Genomic DNA, 20,364 nt, shown 5'->3' on the forward strand with positions numbered 1-20,364 from the left:
TGATGTTTATTTTTCAAGAGCCTACCGTACAACAAAAAGAGCAGATTTTTCCAACCGCTTAAACAATGGTTAAATAAATTAATTTTTTGAGCATGGTGTCGTATATATATTGTCAGCACTCATACGCATCAAATTCCGTATGTAGAAAATATCATTCTTTATAGGCAATCAGGGCAAGAAATGTTGATATTTTACAAGTATATATCAAAGGCCAACAATATTCATAGATTATTTAAAGAATAATTTCTAAGGATCAGCTATAAGATTTTACAAAGAGTAATTTCCCAGGGTCCATTATAAGTTTGGATTTTTTAAAGAACACTTTTCAAGGGTGTATTTTTTAAAGAATATTTTTTTCAAGCGGCCATCAATAGGCGTGGATTTTTTAAAGAATATTTTTTCAAGCGGCCATCAATAGGCGTGGATTTTTTAAAGAATAATTTTTCAAGCGGCCATCAATAGGCGTTAATTTTTTCAAGCGGTCATCAATAGGCGTGGATTTTTTAAAGAATATTTTTTCAAGCGGCCATCAATAGGCGTGGATTTTTTAAAGAATATTTTTTCAAGCGGCCATCAATAGGCGTTAATTTTTTAAAGAATATTTTTTCAAATGGTCATCAATAGGCGTGAATTAAAAAAAAATTTATTATTTAAATTTTTAGGGTAAGGAATTTTTAAATGATATTTTTTAAGGGTCTACGGATGACTAGCATTAAAAATAAAACATTTGTAAAGGCCAACGGAGGGCGGGGATTAAAAATAAAATATTTTTAGCGTGAGTATTTTTACTTCGTGAGGTATAGGGTATTATGTCTATGTGCATATGTTTGTAACAGGCATATGCATAGAATGACTGTTTGAGTCGATTTATGCATGTCCGTCCGTCTGTCTGTCCATGTCATATTGTAAAAAACGTATATGTCGCATTTTTGATTCGAATTGGATGAAATTTGGCACAGCTCATTTATTTGGCCCAAGGACGAAACCTATTGAAACTGGGAAAAAACGGTTCAGATTTAGATATAGCTCCCATATATATTTGCGTCCGATTTTAAGTAAATAGTGCACCAAAGTCCCTATATTTGATTCGAATTGGATGAAATTTTGCACATCTCATTTATTTGGCCCAAGAACAAACCTTATTGAAATTGGGAAAAATTTAGATTAGATATAGCTGTCATATATCATATATATCTTCGTCCGATTTTAGGTAAATAGTGCACCAAAGTCCCTATATATCCCATTTGCACGAAATTTGGCACAGTGTACGGAATTAAGTCTAGAACGATGTATGCTAACTTTCGTGAAAATCGGTTCAGATATATACAATTTACATAAAATCGGACGAATATATATATTTCCGATTTTATGTAAATCCTACTTTTTGCACGAAATTTGCACAGCGTACTTAATTAAGTCTACAAAGATGTGTGTTAAATTTCTGAAAATCGGTTCAGATTTAGATATTGCTCCCATATATATTTTCGTCCGATTTTACGAAAATGGCCCAATATCTTTCGATTTGCACGAAATTTGGCATAGTGTACTGAATTGAGTCTGGAACGATGTGTGTTAAATTTCGTGAAAATCGGTTCAGATTTAGATATCGTCCGATTTTATGTAAATGGTGCACCAAAGTCCTTCGATTTGCACGAAATTTGGATTTATAAGTAAATGAAGATCTCAAAATGTGGCCGAATGCGCAGAACATACGGAATTAAGTGTAACCTAACATATGGTTAACCTTACTGGTTAAAAGAATATTTTTCCATGCTATGAACATCATTATTTCTATTTGCTATTTGAGATTTGTGGCGTATGAATGTTGTCGTTACTCATACGCATCGAATACAAGTATTTTAAAATTACAATTTTTAAGGATATTTTATTACTTTAAAAAATCCTCAATTATAGTTCGTAAGATACTTATTAACATGCGAGGATTAAAAAATAAACATTTTTTCAAGGTCCTAAATCCTCGGGGGATTTTTTAATCCCCGCCTTAACAGGCGTGGATTAAAAAATATTTTTTCCAAGCTATGAACACCATTATTTGAAGTTTTTACCATTTATTTATATTTGTGATTTGTGGCGTATGAATGTTGTCGTTACTTATACGCATCGAATACAAGTATTGTAACATAAAAATTTTAAAGGATATTTGATTACTTTATTTTATTACTTTATAGATCGTAAGATACTTATTAACAAGCGAAGATTAAAAAATATTTTTTCAAGGTCCTTAACCCTCGTCTGATTAAAAATAAATGTTTCTTCAAGGGTCCTTAACAGACGGGTATTAAAAATGTTTTTTTCCAAGCTATGGGCACCATTATTTGAAGTTTTTACCATTTATTTATATTTGTGGTTTGTGGCGTATGAATGTTGTCGTTATTCATATGCATCGAATACAAGTATTGTAAAATTACAATTTTCAAGGAAATTTGATTATGTTATTTAAAATAATCCTCAATTATGTGTAATATTTATAATTATACTTATTAGAATATTTTTGAAATTACATGTTTATTGACTTTATATTTTTTTAAAGTTCCGCAAGAGAAAATAATTGAAAAATGTACGTATAAAAAATTATAAGATTCTTACTAACTGAAAATTGTTAAGAGCAATAAAATCTCTTTTATAGTTCTTAAAATATATAGTAGTATTTCTAAACACCTATTAAAACAATTGTTATGTTATCATTTAAATTATTTCTTTACGTTCCTTCTCTTTTCATTATTACGCTTCAAAATCTAATGTTGTCACTTATTTTTCATGTTCGACAAATAAAATATTTCTCAACACTAATTGACGCAAATTTTGTTCTTAGCGAATACACAATAAGTGAGCTCAATATAATTTTTCTATGTTGATTTCAAAATAACATTTGTAAGCTATAAATTCTGAAAACAAACCAATTCAAAATAGTTTTTCAATATTATAATACAAAAAATATAAATGAATAACACATTTGTATCCGAAGCAATGTGACGTATAATTGTTGATGCAACGTATACGTCACAGTGTACTTCCAATAATTATAAAAATAATAATTTCATTAAAATATATATTTTTTAAATATAAACATTATATTCTCTAAGAAACAAATAATTTACACAATAAAATTCTATTGAAAGAGAAGTACTTCGTAGTAAAAAAATTTATTTATAATAAATTTTATTATTAGCAAATTATTTATAATTTTTTATATAGAAATATTTGTTTTGTATATAAGATATAATGCGGTAATATATGTTTGTAAATTCGGGGGGTAATATGAAAAATTAATAAAAACTATATAACAAGACAACAACAACAATAACAAAAAATAATATCAACAACAAATAAAATTGACGTAAACATGAACTCATTATTAACAATCCGTTGATAGTATTAGTAAAGGCGAGAAATGAAATTGTTAAGGGAAATTAATAGTTTTTTTGTGTTTTGAGAAAAACAAAAAAATAATTAAAGAATTGGCGAGGTAATAAAGAAAATATATACATACACAGAGAAATATAAAATATAAGGAAATTGTAAAAATTATAATAAGGTAATTTAAATTGAATGTTTATTAGAAAAATAAATTTAAATGTTGCCTTTCACTTTAGAGTTGACATTTTGAGAAAAATTGGAGAGCTAATCTAATGGACGGAGAATTGAGATATTAAATAGAAACACCCTGTAAAAATATCTAAAAAGTTTAAATATGTATTTAAATTAAGGATCTCCATTGGTCATAATAATGACTCGCCAGATTAAAGACATCCGTAAAATTCAAATCAAATAAAATTTTTTTTAGGGCGAACGATTTGATCATGAATGAGAGTAAATCTTTAAAACGTTACTCATTTACTTATTTCAGTGGGATTATCAATGAATTGAATTTGGGAGTGGTAACGTATACATGCTGTCGTTACTCATACGCATTGAATGCCAATATTGTTTTAACGATAATGTTTTTTGTCCCTGTTTTGGCATAGAAGTTTATAGTTTTTCTATATCGCTTAAAAAATCGTTAAGGGAGATCGACAATTCCCCCCTCAAAGATTGGAAGAGGCTTTAAATGTACGGTTTAACTAACCTCAAGAAGCTTTAACTATACGGTTCGCCACATACATATAAATTCGTGAGATGTTTAATGTAGAAGAGTTTTCGAAAATAGTATTAAAAAACTGAAGTAAATGCTTTCTATGACACACGATAAATATATTTCAATAATAAAGTATTTTCTAAACCAGTGAGCGGAGCAGTATAGTCGGACAGGCCCGACCATATGGTACCCTACACAACTTCCACGAAAATATAAGTTGATGTGTTTCTATATTCTGAGCTTGGGCAATATTTCGCATAATTTGCACCCTCTTGTCTATAGGCCACCAAATATTACTAATTACGTGCCAGATTCCCATTCTAATTACGTGCCAGATTCCCTTCACCGTGGCTTGTGTTGTGATCGACTCGAAAAAACACAAAACAATAAGTTTTCGGTCCACTTCATCCCAATATTTTTATCTGATCATCATCGAAAACTATAGACGTTGTCCTTGACCATACCTGGATCCTCATGGTATATTTCAAAGCGATCAGCGCAATATTTTCGCCCTATAGTGGGGTAGTGGGTTACTAAATATTATATGAATACGTTAACACCCGTAAATATTTACGTGTAACTCCCACATCCGAGCACATACGACAATATAATTGGTATCAATTTAAAGGCTAACCACTCCTCATGGATATACTATCAACTTCTCGGGTCTATATCCTTCAGGTGTAAATCTATACGCTATAGACTACCAATTTTGTAATTTTTCACACAAAAGTCAGGGCCCATTTGACCCATTAAATATTGACCGATCTTTATCAAAACAGGCATGCTTATTCTTTGGCCCGATACCCTTCTCCAGAAAATCAGACAAAAATAAAGTTTTTGGTCCATTTGATCCCCTAAATTTTAACCAATGGTTAGAACCCATCATGCATGCAAAATTTCGTGACGATTGGTCCATAACTGCGACCTGTATCTTGTTTACAAATTATAATGGACAGACGGACGGACACACATGTCTAGTTCGAATCAGCTAGTCGAGATATGATGATCGGTATTCTTAAAGGTGGGCCTAGGACAAATATTTCGCGGCGTTGCAAACTCTTGGGGCTGCACAAAGCTATAATACCCTTACAACATAGTTGTGTAGGGTATAAAAAGGGGGGGGGGGGGGTTAGGTTTTAAAATAAAACTTATGTAAAATCTGAAGCTTTAATGAAGTCAAATATATATTATCAGCCATCAGATTGGCTGGATTTATGGCAAAGAAAGACATTATTAAAAATAAATCAAATTTTAGTTCATGTCGTATAAGTGTTGTCGTTACTTATACGCACTGGTGAGCCCTTGAAAATATCTATCTATACTAATAAAAGAGTAAATTGATTGACTGACTGACTGATTTAACGATTCATCAACGCCCAGACGAAACGGCAGAAGCTACAATCTTGAAATTTTGGGTGAGGGTCACTTTTGGTCCAAAGGTGACTGGGTTTTTGGAAATTCGTTCTAGAACGGTATGACAAGTACTACAAACTACTAAATGTGATACAATTTGTATTTGTCGAACCAGTAGAGCTAGAACTCTTACATTTTAAATAAGGGTTACGGATGGAGTGTAGAATAGATATAGCAAATGGGGGTTTTTTGGACATTCCAACTACAAGTACGCCAAAAGTACTAATATGTACTATATTTGGTACAATTTCGTAGCATGTGAATGGATAGAGCTAAAAACTTGAAATTTGGAATACGAATAATGGTTGAGATGTAGGGTCTATTTAAGCTGATGGTTTTGAAAGCGTGTACGAAAGTACTATATGGTACTATATTTGGTACAATTTTAATTTGGAGATACAAATCGAGCTGGAATCCTGGAATTTGGAATATGAACGTAGTTTTGGAAATTTCTTACTTATTTGTACGAAAAGTACTAAATCGTACTATAATCGGTACAGTTTGAATTTGGATGAACCGATAGAGCGGGAACAATGAAATTTGGAGTCAGGTTCACTGTAGGGGTGTGTGATTGGGGTCAGGATTCAGTTTAAGAAATTAATACTTAATAGTACTAAATGGTACAACATTTGGTACAATTTGCATTTTAGGTGAACGAATAGAGCTAGAATCATGAAATTTGGAGTTAGGATCACTGTTGAGATGTAAGATTGAAATATGCAGGAAGTTTATGAAATTTGTACTAATGTTTACTAAATTTGGTAGAATTTGAATTGTGGGTGAAGCGATAGAGTTTAAATTTTGATTTAGGATCACTGTGGAGGTGTAGGATTGGGGTATGTAGGAAGTTTTGGAAATTCGTACTATTGTGTACTAAATTTGGTACCATTGAGGGTGCGCCGATAGAGTTAGAATCCGGAAACTTGGATTTCGGATCACTATAGGTTTGTGGTAAGAAGGAGGTTTTAGAAATTCGTACTACTGTGTACTAAATTTGGTACAATTTGAATTGTGGGTGAACCGATAGAGTTGGAATCCTGAAATTTTAATTTAGGATCACTGTGGACGTGTAGAATTGGGGTATGTAGAATGTTTTGGAAATTGGTACTACTGTGTACAAAATTTGGTACAATTTGAATTGTGTGTGAATCGATAGAGTTGGGATCCTGAAACTTGAACTTACGATAATTATGGGGGTGTAGGTTTGGGGTAAGAAGGAGGTTTTAGAAATTCATACTACTCTGTACTAAATTGAATTGTAGGTGAACCGATAGACTTGGAATTCTAAAACTTGGATTAAGGATCACTTTAGAGCTTGAATCATGAAATTTGGTACTAGTTGGTACTTTTTCTGACATATGCAGTTTTCTGTGAATTTTTTAAACAAATATTTTTTAAATAACTTTTTAGATGCCATAACATATCCGACCGCACCGAACTCAGTGTTATTGCACTTGAATTCCATACAAATTTCTTTATCTACATTTTTTTTTTCAAAACTATAAATTTCCTTTAGACGCCAATTGAAATTATTCTAAAGGTGAAAGACTAATAACATCACAAATTAAATTCAAGATACATTTAAAATATTTTATCAAATTGTTTAGATAATAAATCCAAAAGAAAATGTACACAAAAAGTGTGCTAAAATTTAAACTACAATTTTGAATTTCAACACCAAAATTAAAAAAAAAATATTTACGCGTATTTGCCATGTTTGAAAACAAAAATAACAACCAGAATGCTTATTTTCTAATTTTCATATGGGAATGAAAATACATTTTTATTAAAAAAAAAATTCCATTTTTATGATTATTGTAATTATTTGAATATTTGCAGTGGTGAAATGAAAAAATAAAGTGCTTTGAAAAAATAAATACAAAAACAAAAAAATTGGAAATCGCAATCATAGCATTCTTTTGCATTCGTTTTGGGATAACAAAAATAAAATATTTTTTAATTATATTTGTATAAGTATAGATGTTGTTGTTTTGATTTTCGTTTTTGAAGGTGTGCAGTTTTGGAATGCCTATGAATAAGCGTATTTAATTTTAGCCTCACACAATATAAAAATAAAACAAAAAACAACAACAACACAACAATTTTGTGAAACAAACAAAAATAAAGCGTAGTAGTATTTTTCGATTTTGTTTGCCCCCACCACCACTACCAACACACAAACACCGGGGGGAGCAGAGAGAAAGCATTTTCAATTTTTTTGTTGTTGGCGAATTTTTTTAATATACTTATATTTTTAATTTAATTAATATTTATTTTGTTTTGTCTACAGAAAATATTTATATGTATGTTGTTTTTTTGTAATGATTTAGTTGAATACATTCACAAAATTAAATATAGATAGAGATAGGTAGATATAGAGAGATAGAGAGAGAAAGATACGTACGATCTGTCAATCAGGATGGAGGCCTCCTGTTCTTTAAACCTGTAAGGGTTACAACAAATAACAACACAATGAACGTTTTGATTGTATCACAGTAGGTTTGTATTTGCAAAATTTTTGTTTTAAACAAAATCGAACAAAAAAAAAAACGGTAGGATATTTTGCATCCTCAGCTATTTAACAATAAGCCAAACTAAACATTTGTTTAAAAAAACTTTTTATTTAACATTTTTGTTTAATTATTATTTTTGCTTTAAAGCATGGCATTTATTTTTTTTGGTTGAGAATATCTACAGCTGGAAAAGCATAAATATTTTCTTTACAAAAAAAAAAAAATAAAATAAAATAAAAATAAAGTAGGAAAACGGTAGGCGAATAAACAAAAATAAATAAATAAAAAATAAACAAAAAGAAAAAACGTAAATAATGTTTAATGCAACAGGAAACGGAAAGCGAATACGCACATAACAAACAAAACGAAAAAAAGCAAGGGGACACATAAAACAAATAACATTTACATAAGCTCTTAGATTATTCAAAACGATTAAAAGATAATTTAATTTAAATAGTTAACCTTAAAAAAAGGAAAATTACAAAAAAACAAAAATTCTTAAATTTTTGGAGCACATGTTTTCGATTAACCCAAATTTTTTTGAATTTTTTTAATACACCCCAGAATCTTAATTTTTCACCAGCAAAATATATTTTTTCAAAAATAACCTAATATTTTTCGCATAATCCAAAAATCCATGAATACACTAATATTTTGTTCAAATGACCGAATGAAGCCCTATATTTCCCCTCTCTAGCGTGGTAATAGGTTACAAAATAGTATCTGAATACGTAAGCACCTGTACATATTGATGTGTAACTGCCACATCCGTAGGGGATGATAGATACCAAGCAACGGCTCTGATTGGCTTTAACATGGTGAAGTCCAGGCTTTTCTTGGTCCCTCTTTCATCTCAATTGTGGACACTGACCTCCCCGCGGTGCCACCTGGGGAGCTATTTTCATCACCCGATGAAATAGTGAGCTCATATGTGCCGCGAGTTCACCCATAAGAACTATAAAAAGAACTATAATTGACCACTCTCGGAGAACCCAACCTACTATGAAAAAGCAAAGAAAAAGAAAAGCAAACCCACCTAATATTGAAGACCCCCGCAAACATATAAAGAACCACGATCAGCGAATCTGCACTTGGAATGTGCGCACGTTGTACAGAACAGGCGCAGTGTTCGCTTTCGCAGATGTACTCGAGAAATACAAAGCCGATATTATTGCTTTACAGGACATGCGATGGAAAGGCACTGGCGTAAGTAAATCAGATGATTACGCCCTGTATTATAGCTGCCATGAAACGAGACATGAATTTGGTTGCGGATTTATGTTTAATATGAGAATAAAAGACCTCGTCTCCAGATTCACTCCAGTAGATGAGCGAATTGCTATAATCCGTATAAAAGAGAAGTTCTTCTACACCAATCTCATGTGCGCCCATGCTCCGACGGAGGAAAAAATGAAGAGACCAAAGACATATTTTATGAGCGCCTAGAAACAGCATATGATCGTTGCCCTGGCCATGACACTAAAATTCTGCTAGGTGATTTTAATGCAAAAATCGGAAGGGAAAATATCTTTGGCCGCACCGTCGGAAAATTCAGCCTTCATGAAGAAACATCAAACAACGGCATGAGGTTGATTGACTTCGAGGCAGCAAAAAACATGGTTGTTAGCAGCACCAGATTTAAGCATCTCGATATACACAAGGCTACTTGGATTTCTCCCGATCGAACAACGAGAAATCAAATCGATCATGTTGTGATAGACAGAAGGCATTCATCCAGTGTTTTAGACGTGCGATCGATCCGGGGAGTGAATATCGATTCGGACCATTACCTTGTGGTAGCCAAGGTACACACTCGTCTTCATATAGCAGCAAAGGTGCGATCTAATGTAACACGGAAAATTGACGTTGAAAAGCTGCAAACACAACAGATAGCAGAAGCCTACTCCGCTCAACTTACCCAACTGCTTAACGAAAGCACCCCTAGTCCCCAGAATAATATAGAAGCACTATGGCAATAAATTGCCCACTTCCTACAAACTGCAGCAAAAGCAACACTTGGGTACCAAAGGCCACCATCAAGAAATCCGTGGTACGATTAGGAGTGTCGTAATGCTACTGATATAAAAAATGCAGCGTATAGGGCAACCCTGCGGACAGTAGCAACACGTAATGCGATGAAGAACTATCGGAAGAAAAGGAAAGAGGAGAAACGTATTTTCAAAAAACAGATGAAAGAACAAGAAAGACGTGAGCGTGAGCAAATCTAGATGTACAGGAGTCAGAATGAAGTCCGAAAATTATACCAACGGGTAAAACACCAAACCGAAGGATTTGGTGCAGGCACATCCTCCTGTTGAGATAAAGAAGGAAACCTGGTGACAGATACAGACAGCGTGCTGAGGATCTGGAAGGAGCATTTTGAAAAATGTCTGGTGTCAAATAGTAGCAGTGCGGTGGATACCCCTGAACCAATAATAGATGACGGTATAGAGCAATCAATCGGTTGAAGAATAATAAAGTAGCAGGTGCCGATGGGTTACAAGACGAACTATTCAAGACTGCTGGTCAGATGCTGGTAAGGAGCATGCACCAGCTGATTAGTACTAGTTGGCTTGAAGAATGCATGCCCAATGATTGGAACCTCAGCATCCTGTGTCCCGTGCACAAAAAAGGAGGCAAGACGATATGTGCCAACTATAGAGGAATAAGTCTTCTTCCCAAGTGCTATCCAGCGTACTGTGTGAACGACTTAAGCCAATGGTCAATGACATTATTGGACCATACCAATGTGGCTTCAGACCTGGCAAATCCCCCATTGGCCACCATTTTCACTCTGCGCCACATCGACACATTCCACCCATTTGTCGACTATAAAGCCGCATTCGACAGCCCTATTCGTTAATTTTGGCATTCCTTCAAAATTAATTCGGCTATGCAGAATAACTTTAACTGTCACAAGATCAGCAGTTAAAGTCGGGAAGGACTTCTCGGAGCCCTTTAATACAGAACGAGGATTCAGACAAGGTGACAGTTTGTCGTGTGACCTTTTTAACATCCTGCTGGAAAAGGTCTTACGAGAGGCAAAACTACACATGTTACTCGCCTACGCCGATGACATCGACACTGAGAGCGGTAGCAGCCACCTTTGAACAAATTGAGAAGGAGTCTGCCAAAGTGGGTCTGGCAGTAAACGGAGAGAAGACCAAGCTGATGGTATCAACGCCTTTGGGACATAATTGTGGCCTCTTTTCCAAAAAAATAGGGGTCTTCATTGGCCAAATATGTATCCTACATGCAAAATTTCATGAAGATTGGTCCATAACTGTGGCCTGTATCGTGTTTAAAAATTATAATGGACAGACAGACGGACGGACGGACACATGTCTAGATCAACTCAGCAAGTCGAGATATGACGATCGGTATACTTAAAGGTGTGTCTAGGACCAATATTTCGCGGCGTTACAAACTCTTGGGGCTGCACAATGCTATGATACCCTGACAACATAGTTGTGTAGGGTATAAACATTATTTAAAAATCACAGGTCTTATAGGGTCTTTTGAAAAATGAACTATTTACATGAACACGAGAACATCCACGCCTTATGGAAATTTGGAAAAAGTTATTTATAAAAACCTACGCCTCATAGGGACCATGAAAAAAATTATTTAAAAAATCCACGCCTCATAGGCACCTTGGAAAATGTATTCAAAAATGTACAGGCCGCATATCGACCTTGGAAAAAATTATTTAAAAAACCCAGGCCTCATAGGGACTTGTGAAAAAAAAAAAAAAAAAAAAAAAAAACTATTTAAAAACTCCACATCTCAAAGGGAGCAACAATTATGTAAAAAACCAAGGCCTCATAAGGACTTTAGGAAAAATTATTTAAAAAATCCAGGCCTCCTCCATGCCTTATGAACATTTGTTTTCCAGGAATCCAATCAGCGTGATAAAAAACAACGATTTTCAAGGACCTTAAGCAAGGTGGATTTTATGAAGAATCCAATAACCCTGAACTTAAAAATAATTTTTGTCACGAGTCCAATATGCATGTATTCTTTAAAAACAATTTTTCAAGGGCCCCATAGGCATGGATTTATTGAGAGAAATATTTCCCTAAAATCATGACTTATTTCAAAATTATTTTTTGTCAAGTATCCATAAAGACCAAATTTTTTAAAGTGGTATTTTGCTACCTTCCGAGATGTGATACCTGCACCCACAGCTACATATAACACAACATATTTTCAAAACAATAACACCACGTTTGAAATTCCAGCCAGATGTTTGAAATTCCAGGCATGTTTTGCCAACGAAAATAATAACAATAAAATCACTTTATTTATAATAAAAGAGTGTGTGTGTGTATGTTTGGATATATACAGTCCGAGCCACATCAAACAGAACCACACACACACACCGTCATACATACATATTCACAAAAATAGAATAGAATGCGTAAAATATTCAATTGCTGCATAATTAAATTGAATTGAAATAATTGTGTGGTAGGTATGTGACAATGGTGTACGAGCGCGAGCGGTCTTAATTAAATTGTAATATTGTGTACAAGCAAGCAAACAAACATACACACACAGACAACCACACATAGGCACACGCATTTCAATTATTGTTGATACAAGGATGGCTTTCATGGCAATGACGATGATGATGTCGATAATAATAATAGACCGGAAATAAAGTTATGTCTGTCGTCGTCGTCGTTATTAATGAGTAGGTGTTTATTTTTCCGACATGTGTGTGTGCCCTAACCTCCGACCGCTTTTGCCACTAGGCTGGAGTTTATTTTTAGCTACAATAGGTATTGAATTTTATGGAATTGCGAAGTTTTTGAGATACATGTAATTTGAATATGCTGCAAGCACACAACACCACAGCACGCGTACATTTTATGGTGCTAATTAATTTCACATATTTGCCTAATTAATTCTGCCTTACTTAAATGGGAATAATAATAAAAATTGAGCCAGCGATGAATATTAAATTTCCATAATTTGAATATGGGATTTTAATATTTGAAAACAAAAGGGAATGGGGGCATTTTAAAACAAAGTAAACATGGAACATTAAAAATGAAAACTTTGAAAAAAGAAAGGGAATTTCGGAGAAGACTTTTTTCAGGTATTAACAGAGAACTACGAGGACTTTTTAAAAAATATTTTTTAAATATGTAAAGTGCTTCAGTATGGAGTTTTTCAAGGACCTTACAATCCAATAAGCGTGGGGTTTTTAAAAAAATATTTTTTGTTTCATGGACATTCAAACCGAATAAACGCTTATTTATAATCGAAAATGCAAATCGAAAGATGTTTAGGGACTTTGGTGCACCATTTACCTTAAATCGGAGGAAAATATATATGGGAGCTATATCTAAATCTGAACTGATTTTCTAGGCTTAATTCACTACACAGTGCCAAATTTCATGCAAATCGAAAGATATTTAGGGACTTTGGTGCACCATTTACCTTAAATCGGACGAAAATATATACCTAAATCTGAACCGATTTTCACAAAAGTTAGTTCACATCATTCTAGGCTTAATTCAGTACGCTATGCCAAATTTCGAAGGATATTTAAGGAATTTGGTGCGTTATTTACTTAAAATCGGACGAAAATATATATAGGAGCCATATCTAAATTTGAACCGATTTTCACGAAAATTGACACACATCGTTCTAGACATAATTCAGTACGCTGTGCCAAATTTCGTGCAAATCGAAGGATATATAGGGACTTTGGTGCACTATTTACCTTAAATCGGACGAAAATGTGTATCGGAGCTATATCTAAATCTGAACCAATTTTCACGAAACTTAGCACACATCATTCAAGACTCAACTCAGTACGCTGTGCCAAATTTTGTGCAAATCGAAGGATATATAGGGAGTTTGGTGCACTATGTACCTAAAATCGGACGAAAATATATATGGAAGCTATATCTAAATCTGAACCGATTTTCTCGAAACCTAGCACTCAGCACTGTAGGCTTAATTCAGTACGCTGTACTAAATTTCGTGCAAATAGAAGCATATTTAAGGACTTTAGTGAATCATTTGCCTGAAATCGGACGAAAATGTATATGAGAGCTATATCTCAATCTGAACAGATTTTCACGAAACCTAGAACACATCATTCTAGGCTTAATTCAGTACGCTGTGACAAATTTCGTGCGAATCGAAGGATATTTAGGGAATTTGGTGCACCATTTAAATAAAATCGGACGAAAATATATATGGGAGCTATATCAAAATCTGAACCGATTGTTACGAAACTTTGCACACAGCATTCTAGACTCAATTTAGTACGCTGAGTCATATTTCGTGCAAATCGAAGCATATTTAGGGACTTTAGTGCACCATTTGCCTTAAATCGGACGAAACTGTATATGGGAGCTATATCTAAATCTAAACCGATTTTCACGAAACTTTGCACACTTCATTCTGGACCTAATTCAGTACACTATACCAAATTTCGTGCAAATCGAAGCATATTTACGAAATTTGGTGCACATTTTACTTAAAATCGGACGAAAATATATCTGAACCGATTTTCACGAAACATAGACTACAGTATTCTAGACTTAATTTAGTACGCTGTGCCAAATTTCGTGCAAATCGAAGCATATTTAGGGGATTTGGTGCACCATTTACCTTAAATCGGACTAAAATATATATAGGAGCTATATCTAAATCTGAACTGATTTTCACGAAACTTAGCACACATCATTCTAGGCTTAATGAAGCACGCTGTGCCAAATTTCGTGTAAATCGAAGTATATTTAGGGACTTTGGTGCACCATTTACCTTATATCGGACAAAAATATATATGTAGGAGCTATATCTAAATCTGAACCGATTTTTCCCAATTTGAAAAGGTTTCGTCCTTGGGCCAAATAAATGAGCTGTGCCAAATTTCATTTAATTCGAATCATAAATGCGACCTGTACTTTGTTTACAATTTAACATGGACAGATAGACTGACGGACGGACATGCATAAATCGACTTAGAAAGTGATTCTATGCGTATTCTCAAAAGGAAGCATGTGTCTATCTCGTTTCCTTTTGCCTGTTACAAACATATGCACAAAGACATTACCACAGTGCGGTGATGGGTATAAAAATAGGGACCATAGGGATCTGGGAAAAAACTATTTAAAAAATCCACGCCTCATAGGGACCTGGGAAAAAAACTATTTAAAAAATCCACGCCTCATAGGGATCTGGGAAAAAAACTATTTAAAAAATCCACGCCTCATAGGGACCTGGGAAAAAAACTATTTAAAAAATCCACGCCTCATAGGGACCTGGGAAAAAACTATTTAAAAAATCCACGCCTCATAGGGACCTGGGAAAAAAAACTATTTAAAAAATCCACGCCTCATAGGGACCTGGGAAAAAACTATTTAAAAAATCCACGCCTCACAGGGACCTGGGGAAAAAACTATTTAAAAAATCCACGCCTCATAGGGACCTGGGAAAAAACTATTTAAAAAATCCACGCCTCATAGGGACCTGGGAAAAAACTATTTAAAAAATCCACGCCTCATAGGGACCTGGGAAAAAAACTATTTAAAAAATCCACGCCTCATAGGGACCTTGAAAAAAAATATTTAAAAAATCCACGCCTCATAGGGACCTGGGAAAAAATTATTTAAAAAAATCCACGCCTCATAGGGACCTTAAGAAAAAATAATTTAAAAATTTGCTGAAGAACTTCTCATAATGTCTCAAGCAGAAGTAGCAAACGAACAAGTGGCTAAAAGCCAACAAACCCTCATTCCCATACCCGAAGTTTATTCCCCGAGTAACAGCCCATCGTACAGTAGTGCCAATTTCCTTTAGGACATTTGCTTAATACATTTTAGTTACACAAACACTGATTAAGTGTCTTTTGGTGTTTGTTCGGATTTTATGCACGACTACCACAACTACATCACACACACACACATACACACAACAACGTCAGCAACAATAGCTCCCGGAGTGATTTGTATTGTTGTGCAGATATTCGAAGTTGGTCAGCGCAACAATGACACGTTTTTTTCCATCTTCTTCTTTTGCTTCGACACTAACACCACTTGACTTTTGTTTGTGTTGGAGGTGTTACATGTTTTGATTTCATAATGGTACCCTGATGATTTACTGGGAACCAGAACAACAATAACAACAATAAAAAACTAACAGCCACTTCCTTTTTAGTTACAGCAAAAATTTCTCAATTCTGGGAATTGGGTGGGGGGAAAGAAAGTTATTTGTAAAAATCTGTTTCATGTCCTTTAAAAGGACTCGTAAAAAATTTAAATATTATTCACCCTACCCTAGATAACGTCATATGGCCCTGTCCGAAAATATTATTATGCCAAGTTGTTTTCATTTTTTTTATTTTACACAAAAATAAATGAAATGCAAAATCCAATTGTCATTTCAAAAGGGAACATGGTCCTCCATTTGGAGATTTGTGTAGTGGAGGGAGTTTTTTATTTACATCACACAAAAGAAAAATTTTGAAAAAAGTTTTCCCCACAAAAATTTGACATGTTACATTGTTCAATATTAATAAATAATGGATATCGCATTTTGCGGAAATTGTCACAAATAATGACAGACAGGACAACAAAAAATATGACAGGTCTCATTGGGTGGTTAGATTAAAATTTTTAAAGAATATTTTTCACGGGCTAGGATTTAAAAAAAATCAAGGGCCTGTAATAGAGTATACATGTTTAAGGGTCTTTAAAAGGCGTCGATTTTTAATAATTTTTTTCAATGTCCATCAAAAGGCGTGGATTTTTAAAGAATATTTTTTCAAGGTTCGCCAAAGAGGCGTGGGATTTTTAAAGAATATTTTTTCAAGGTTCACCAAAGAGGCGTGGATTTTTAAAAGATATTTTTTCAAGGTTTGCCAAAAAGGCGTGGATTTTTAAAGAATTTTTTTTCAAGGTTCGCCAAAGAGGCTTGATTTTTAAAAGATTTTTTTCAAGGTCCATAAAAAGGCGTGGATTTTTTAAAAATATTTTTTAAGGGCTATTAAGAGGCGTGGATTTTTATACCCTTCACCACACTGTGGTACAGGGTATTATGTCTTTGTGCATATGTTTGTAACAGGCAAAAATAATCGAGATAGACCCTTGGATTTTTTAAAAATAGAATCACTTTAAGGGCTATTTTGCATAGAGGCGTCTGTCCATGTGATTTTTTAAACAAAAAGGTCGCATTTATGATCCGAATTGGATGAAATTTGGCACAGCTCATTTGTTTGGCTCAAGGACGAACCCTATTGAAATTGGGAAAAATCGGTTCAGATTTAGATATAGCTCCCATATATATTTTAGTTCGATTTGAAGTATATGGTACACCAAAGTCCCTATATATCTCTCGATTTGCACGAAATTTGGTATAGCCTACTGAATTAGGTAATGATGTGTGCTAAGTTTCGTGAAAATCGGTTCAGATTTAGATATAGCTCCCATATATAGTTTCACCCGATTTTAGGTAAATGGTGCACCAAAGTCCCTGAAAATCATTTTATTTGCACGAATTTTGGCATAGCGTATTGCATTAAGTCCAGAATGACGTGTACTAAGCTTCGTGAAAATCGGTTCAGATTTAGATATAGCTCCCATATATAGTTTCGCCTGATTTGCACGAAATTTGGTATAGTCTACTGAATTAGGTCAAGAATGATGTGTGCAAAGTTTCGTGGAAATCGGTTCAGATTTTGATATAGCTCCCATATATAGTTTCACCCGATTTAAGGTAAATGGTGTACCAAAGTCCCTATATATCTATCGATTTGCACGAAATTTGGTATAGCCTACTGAATTAGGTCTAGAATGATGTGTGCTAAGTTTCGAAAATCGGTTCAGATTTAGATATAGCTCCCATATATAGCTTCGCCCGATTATAGGTAAATGGTGCACCAAAGTCTCTGAAAATCATTTCATTTGCACGAATTTTGGCATAGCGTATTGCATTAAGTCTAGAATGATGTGTGCCATGTTTCGTGAAAATCGGTTCAGATTTAGATATAGCTCCCATATATAATTTCGCCCGATTTAAGGTAAATGGTGTACCAAAGTCCCTATATATCTTTCGATTTGCACGAAATTTGGTATAGCCTACTGAATTAGGTCTAGAATGATGTGTCTTAGGTTTCGTGAAAATCGGTTCAGACTTAGATATAGCTCCCATATATAGCTTCGCCCGATTTTAGGTAAATGATGTACCAAAGTCCCTATATATCTTTCGATTTGCACGAAATTTGGTATAGCCTACTGAATTAGGTCTAGAATGATGTGTGCTAAGTTTCGTGAAAATCGGTTCAGATTTAGATATAGCTCCCATATATAGTTTCGCCCGATTTAAGGTAAATGGTGCACCAAAGACTCTATATATCTTTCGATTTGCATGAAATTTGGCACATCGTAATGAATTAGGTCTAGAATGATTTGTGTTAAGTTTCGTGAAAATCGGTTCAGATTTATATATTGCTCCCATATATAGTTTCGTCCGATTAAAGTTAAATGGTGCACCAAAGTCCCTGAAAATCATTTAATTTGCACGAATTTTGGCATAGCGTATTGCATTAAGTCTAGAATGATGTGTGCTAAGTTTCGTGAAAATCGGTTCAGATTTAGATATAGATCCCATATATATTTTCGTCCGATTTAAGGTAAATGGGGTACCAATGTCCCTATATATCTTTCGATTTGCACGAAATTTGGTACATCGTACTGAATTAAGTCTAGAAAGATGTGTGTTAAATTTCATGAAAATCGGTTCAGATTTAGATATAGCTTCCATATATAGTTTCGTCCGATTTAATGTAAATGGGTGAAAATCATTTCATTTGGAATTTTGCATACCAAATGTGTGGCCCTATATATCTTTCGATTTGCACGAAATTTGGCACAGGGTAATGAATTCGGTCTAGAATGATGTGTGTTATGTTTCGTGAAAGTCGGTTCAGATTTAGATATAGCTCCCATATATATTTTCGTCCTATTTAAGGTAAATGGTGTACCAAAGTCCCTTAATTTTTTTCGGTTTGCACGAAATTTGGCACAGCGTAATGAATTAAGTTTCGAATGATGTATGTTAAGTTTCCTGAAATCGTTGAAATCGGTTCACATTTAGATATAGCTTCTATATCTGACCAAATGAAAAATTTAGTATAGGTTGCAGAATGAAATGTTTATGGATCCAATTTCATTTACTGGTCCTTTAAAAATGCGACGTCTGTTAGGATTCATCTGTTGAATATACCCAAAGTGGTGAAGGATATCGGCCCCGTCCGACTTTACTACTTTCCTTACTGGTATTATTTAAAATGCTGAAATTTATTAAACAGACCCTTCGGTCTACATTCTGCGCCCCAATACATTGTAATTGTTCCCAAGGATATATGTAAATTCCGCCCTTGTTCATTACTTTTTTTCTATTCTAATAGATATTTCCAATACTTGAATTAATTTGCCTCTTCCGAAAAAAAATATATTTATATTTTTTCAAAGAGTGGATCAAAGCTCAATTATAACACTGAGAGAGAAAAAAAACAACAACAAAAAATTGGATTGCCTAGTAAGCTCTTAAAAACTAACCCTCTCTCGTTAAGTACTTTTTGGCCATAAGATGTGTGAGCACATGTGGGTGATTATGGCCGGTCATGTGTGAATGCTGTAAGTATACAAGTGTGTGTGTGTGTAATTCACACAAAAAAATTAACAAGATTTTCTTTTTGCTCTAAAGCGAAAAATGGTGTCAAATGGCAACACAAAAGCCTATGAACGCTTGAGTGGCGCCTTGAGAAGCATAATAATGCATGATGAGAAGGAAAAACAAGAGCTCTTGGAAGGATGGATGGATGTATAGAGGCTAAGGATATGATGAGCATGATGACGATGAAGATGAGCCGACAAAACTAGAAACTAAACCAAAAACAAAGTGGGCAACCAACACAAACACAAAGGCAGGACTATTTTTTTTTGTGTTCATGTGTGATAGTTTTTTTTTCGGATGGATGGTGATAAACAACACACATACATACACACATAGATTTGCGCCACAAAAGAGAAACGTTTGTTTGTAATACAAGGTAAACAAACAAATATACACACAAACATAAACTTACACTGACACAACTTCATACAGGCACACACACATAAGATGACCTGCAAAGTGAAATATTTTGATGCCAAAGGCTATTTTTGTTTGATATCATTGTGAATATATATCTACACAAAGTGTGTGTGTTTGTGTGAGTGAGCAACAGTAGTGGTAGTTGGTTGTTGTTTTTGTGTATGAACTATTATGAAAAAAAAGAAATGATTACACAAAAATATATTTTTCTATGCCAAA

General features: G+C 34.0%; 1 protein-coding gene across 4 annotated transcripts in view; it reads right to left on the minus strand.

Moving 5' to 3' along the window:
• Positions 1 to 20,364, minus strand: part of LOC133332581 (cAMP-specific 3',5'-cyclic phosphodiesterase) — a 208,247-nt gene that overhangs the window by 45,295 nt on the left and 142,588 nt on the right. For 3 of the 4 annotated variants that reach the window (XM_061540957.1, XM_061540960.1, XM_061540955.1), the window contains exon 3: positions 7,917 to 7,955. The exons of the other annotated variant lie outside the window; for it this stretch is intronic. In XM_061540957.1, the coding sequence (XP_061396941.1) occupies positions 7,917 to 7,955 (39 nt within the window). The remainder of the gene's footprint in view (positions 1 to 7,916; positions 7,956 to 20,364) is intronic. 4 annotated transcript variants of the gene reach the window in all.

The sequence above is a fragment of the Musca vetustissima genome, unplaced genomic scaffold (assembly GCF_032173495.1).
Source record: "Musca vetustissima isolate MV318-11 ecotype Yass unplaced genomic scaffold, APGP_CSIRO_Mvet_v1 utg539, whole genome shotgun sequence".
Classification (NCBI taxonomy): Eukaryota; Metazoa; Arthropoda; class Insecta; order Diptera; family Muscidae; genus Musca; species Musca vetustissima.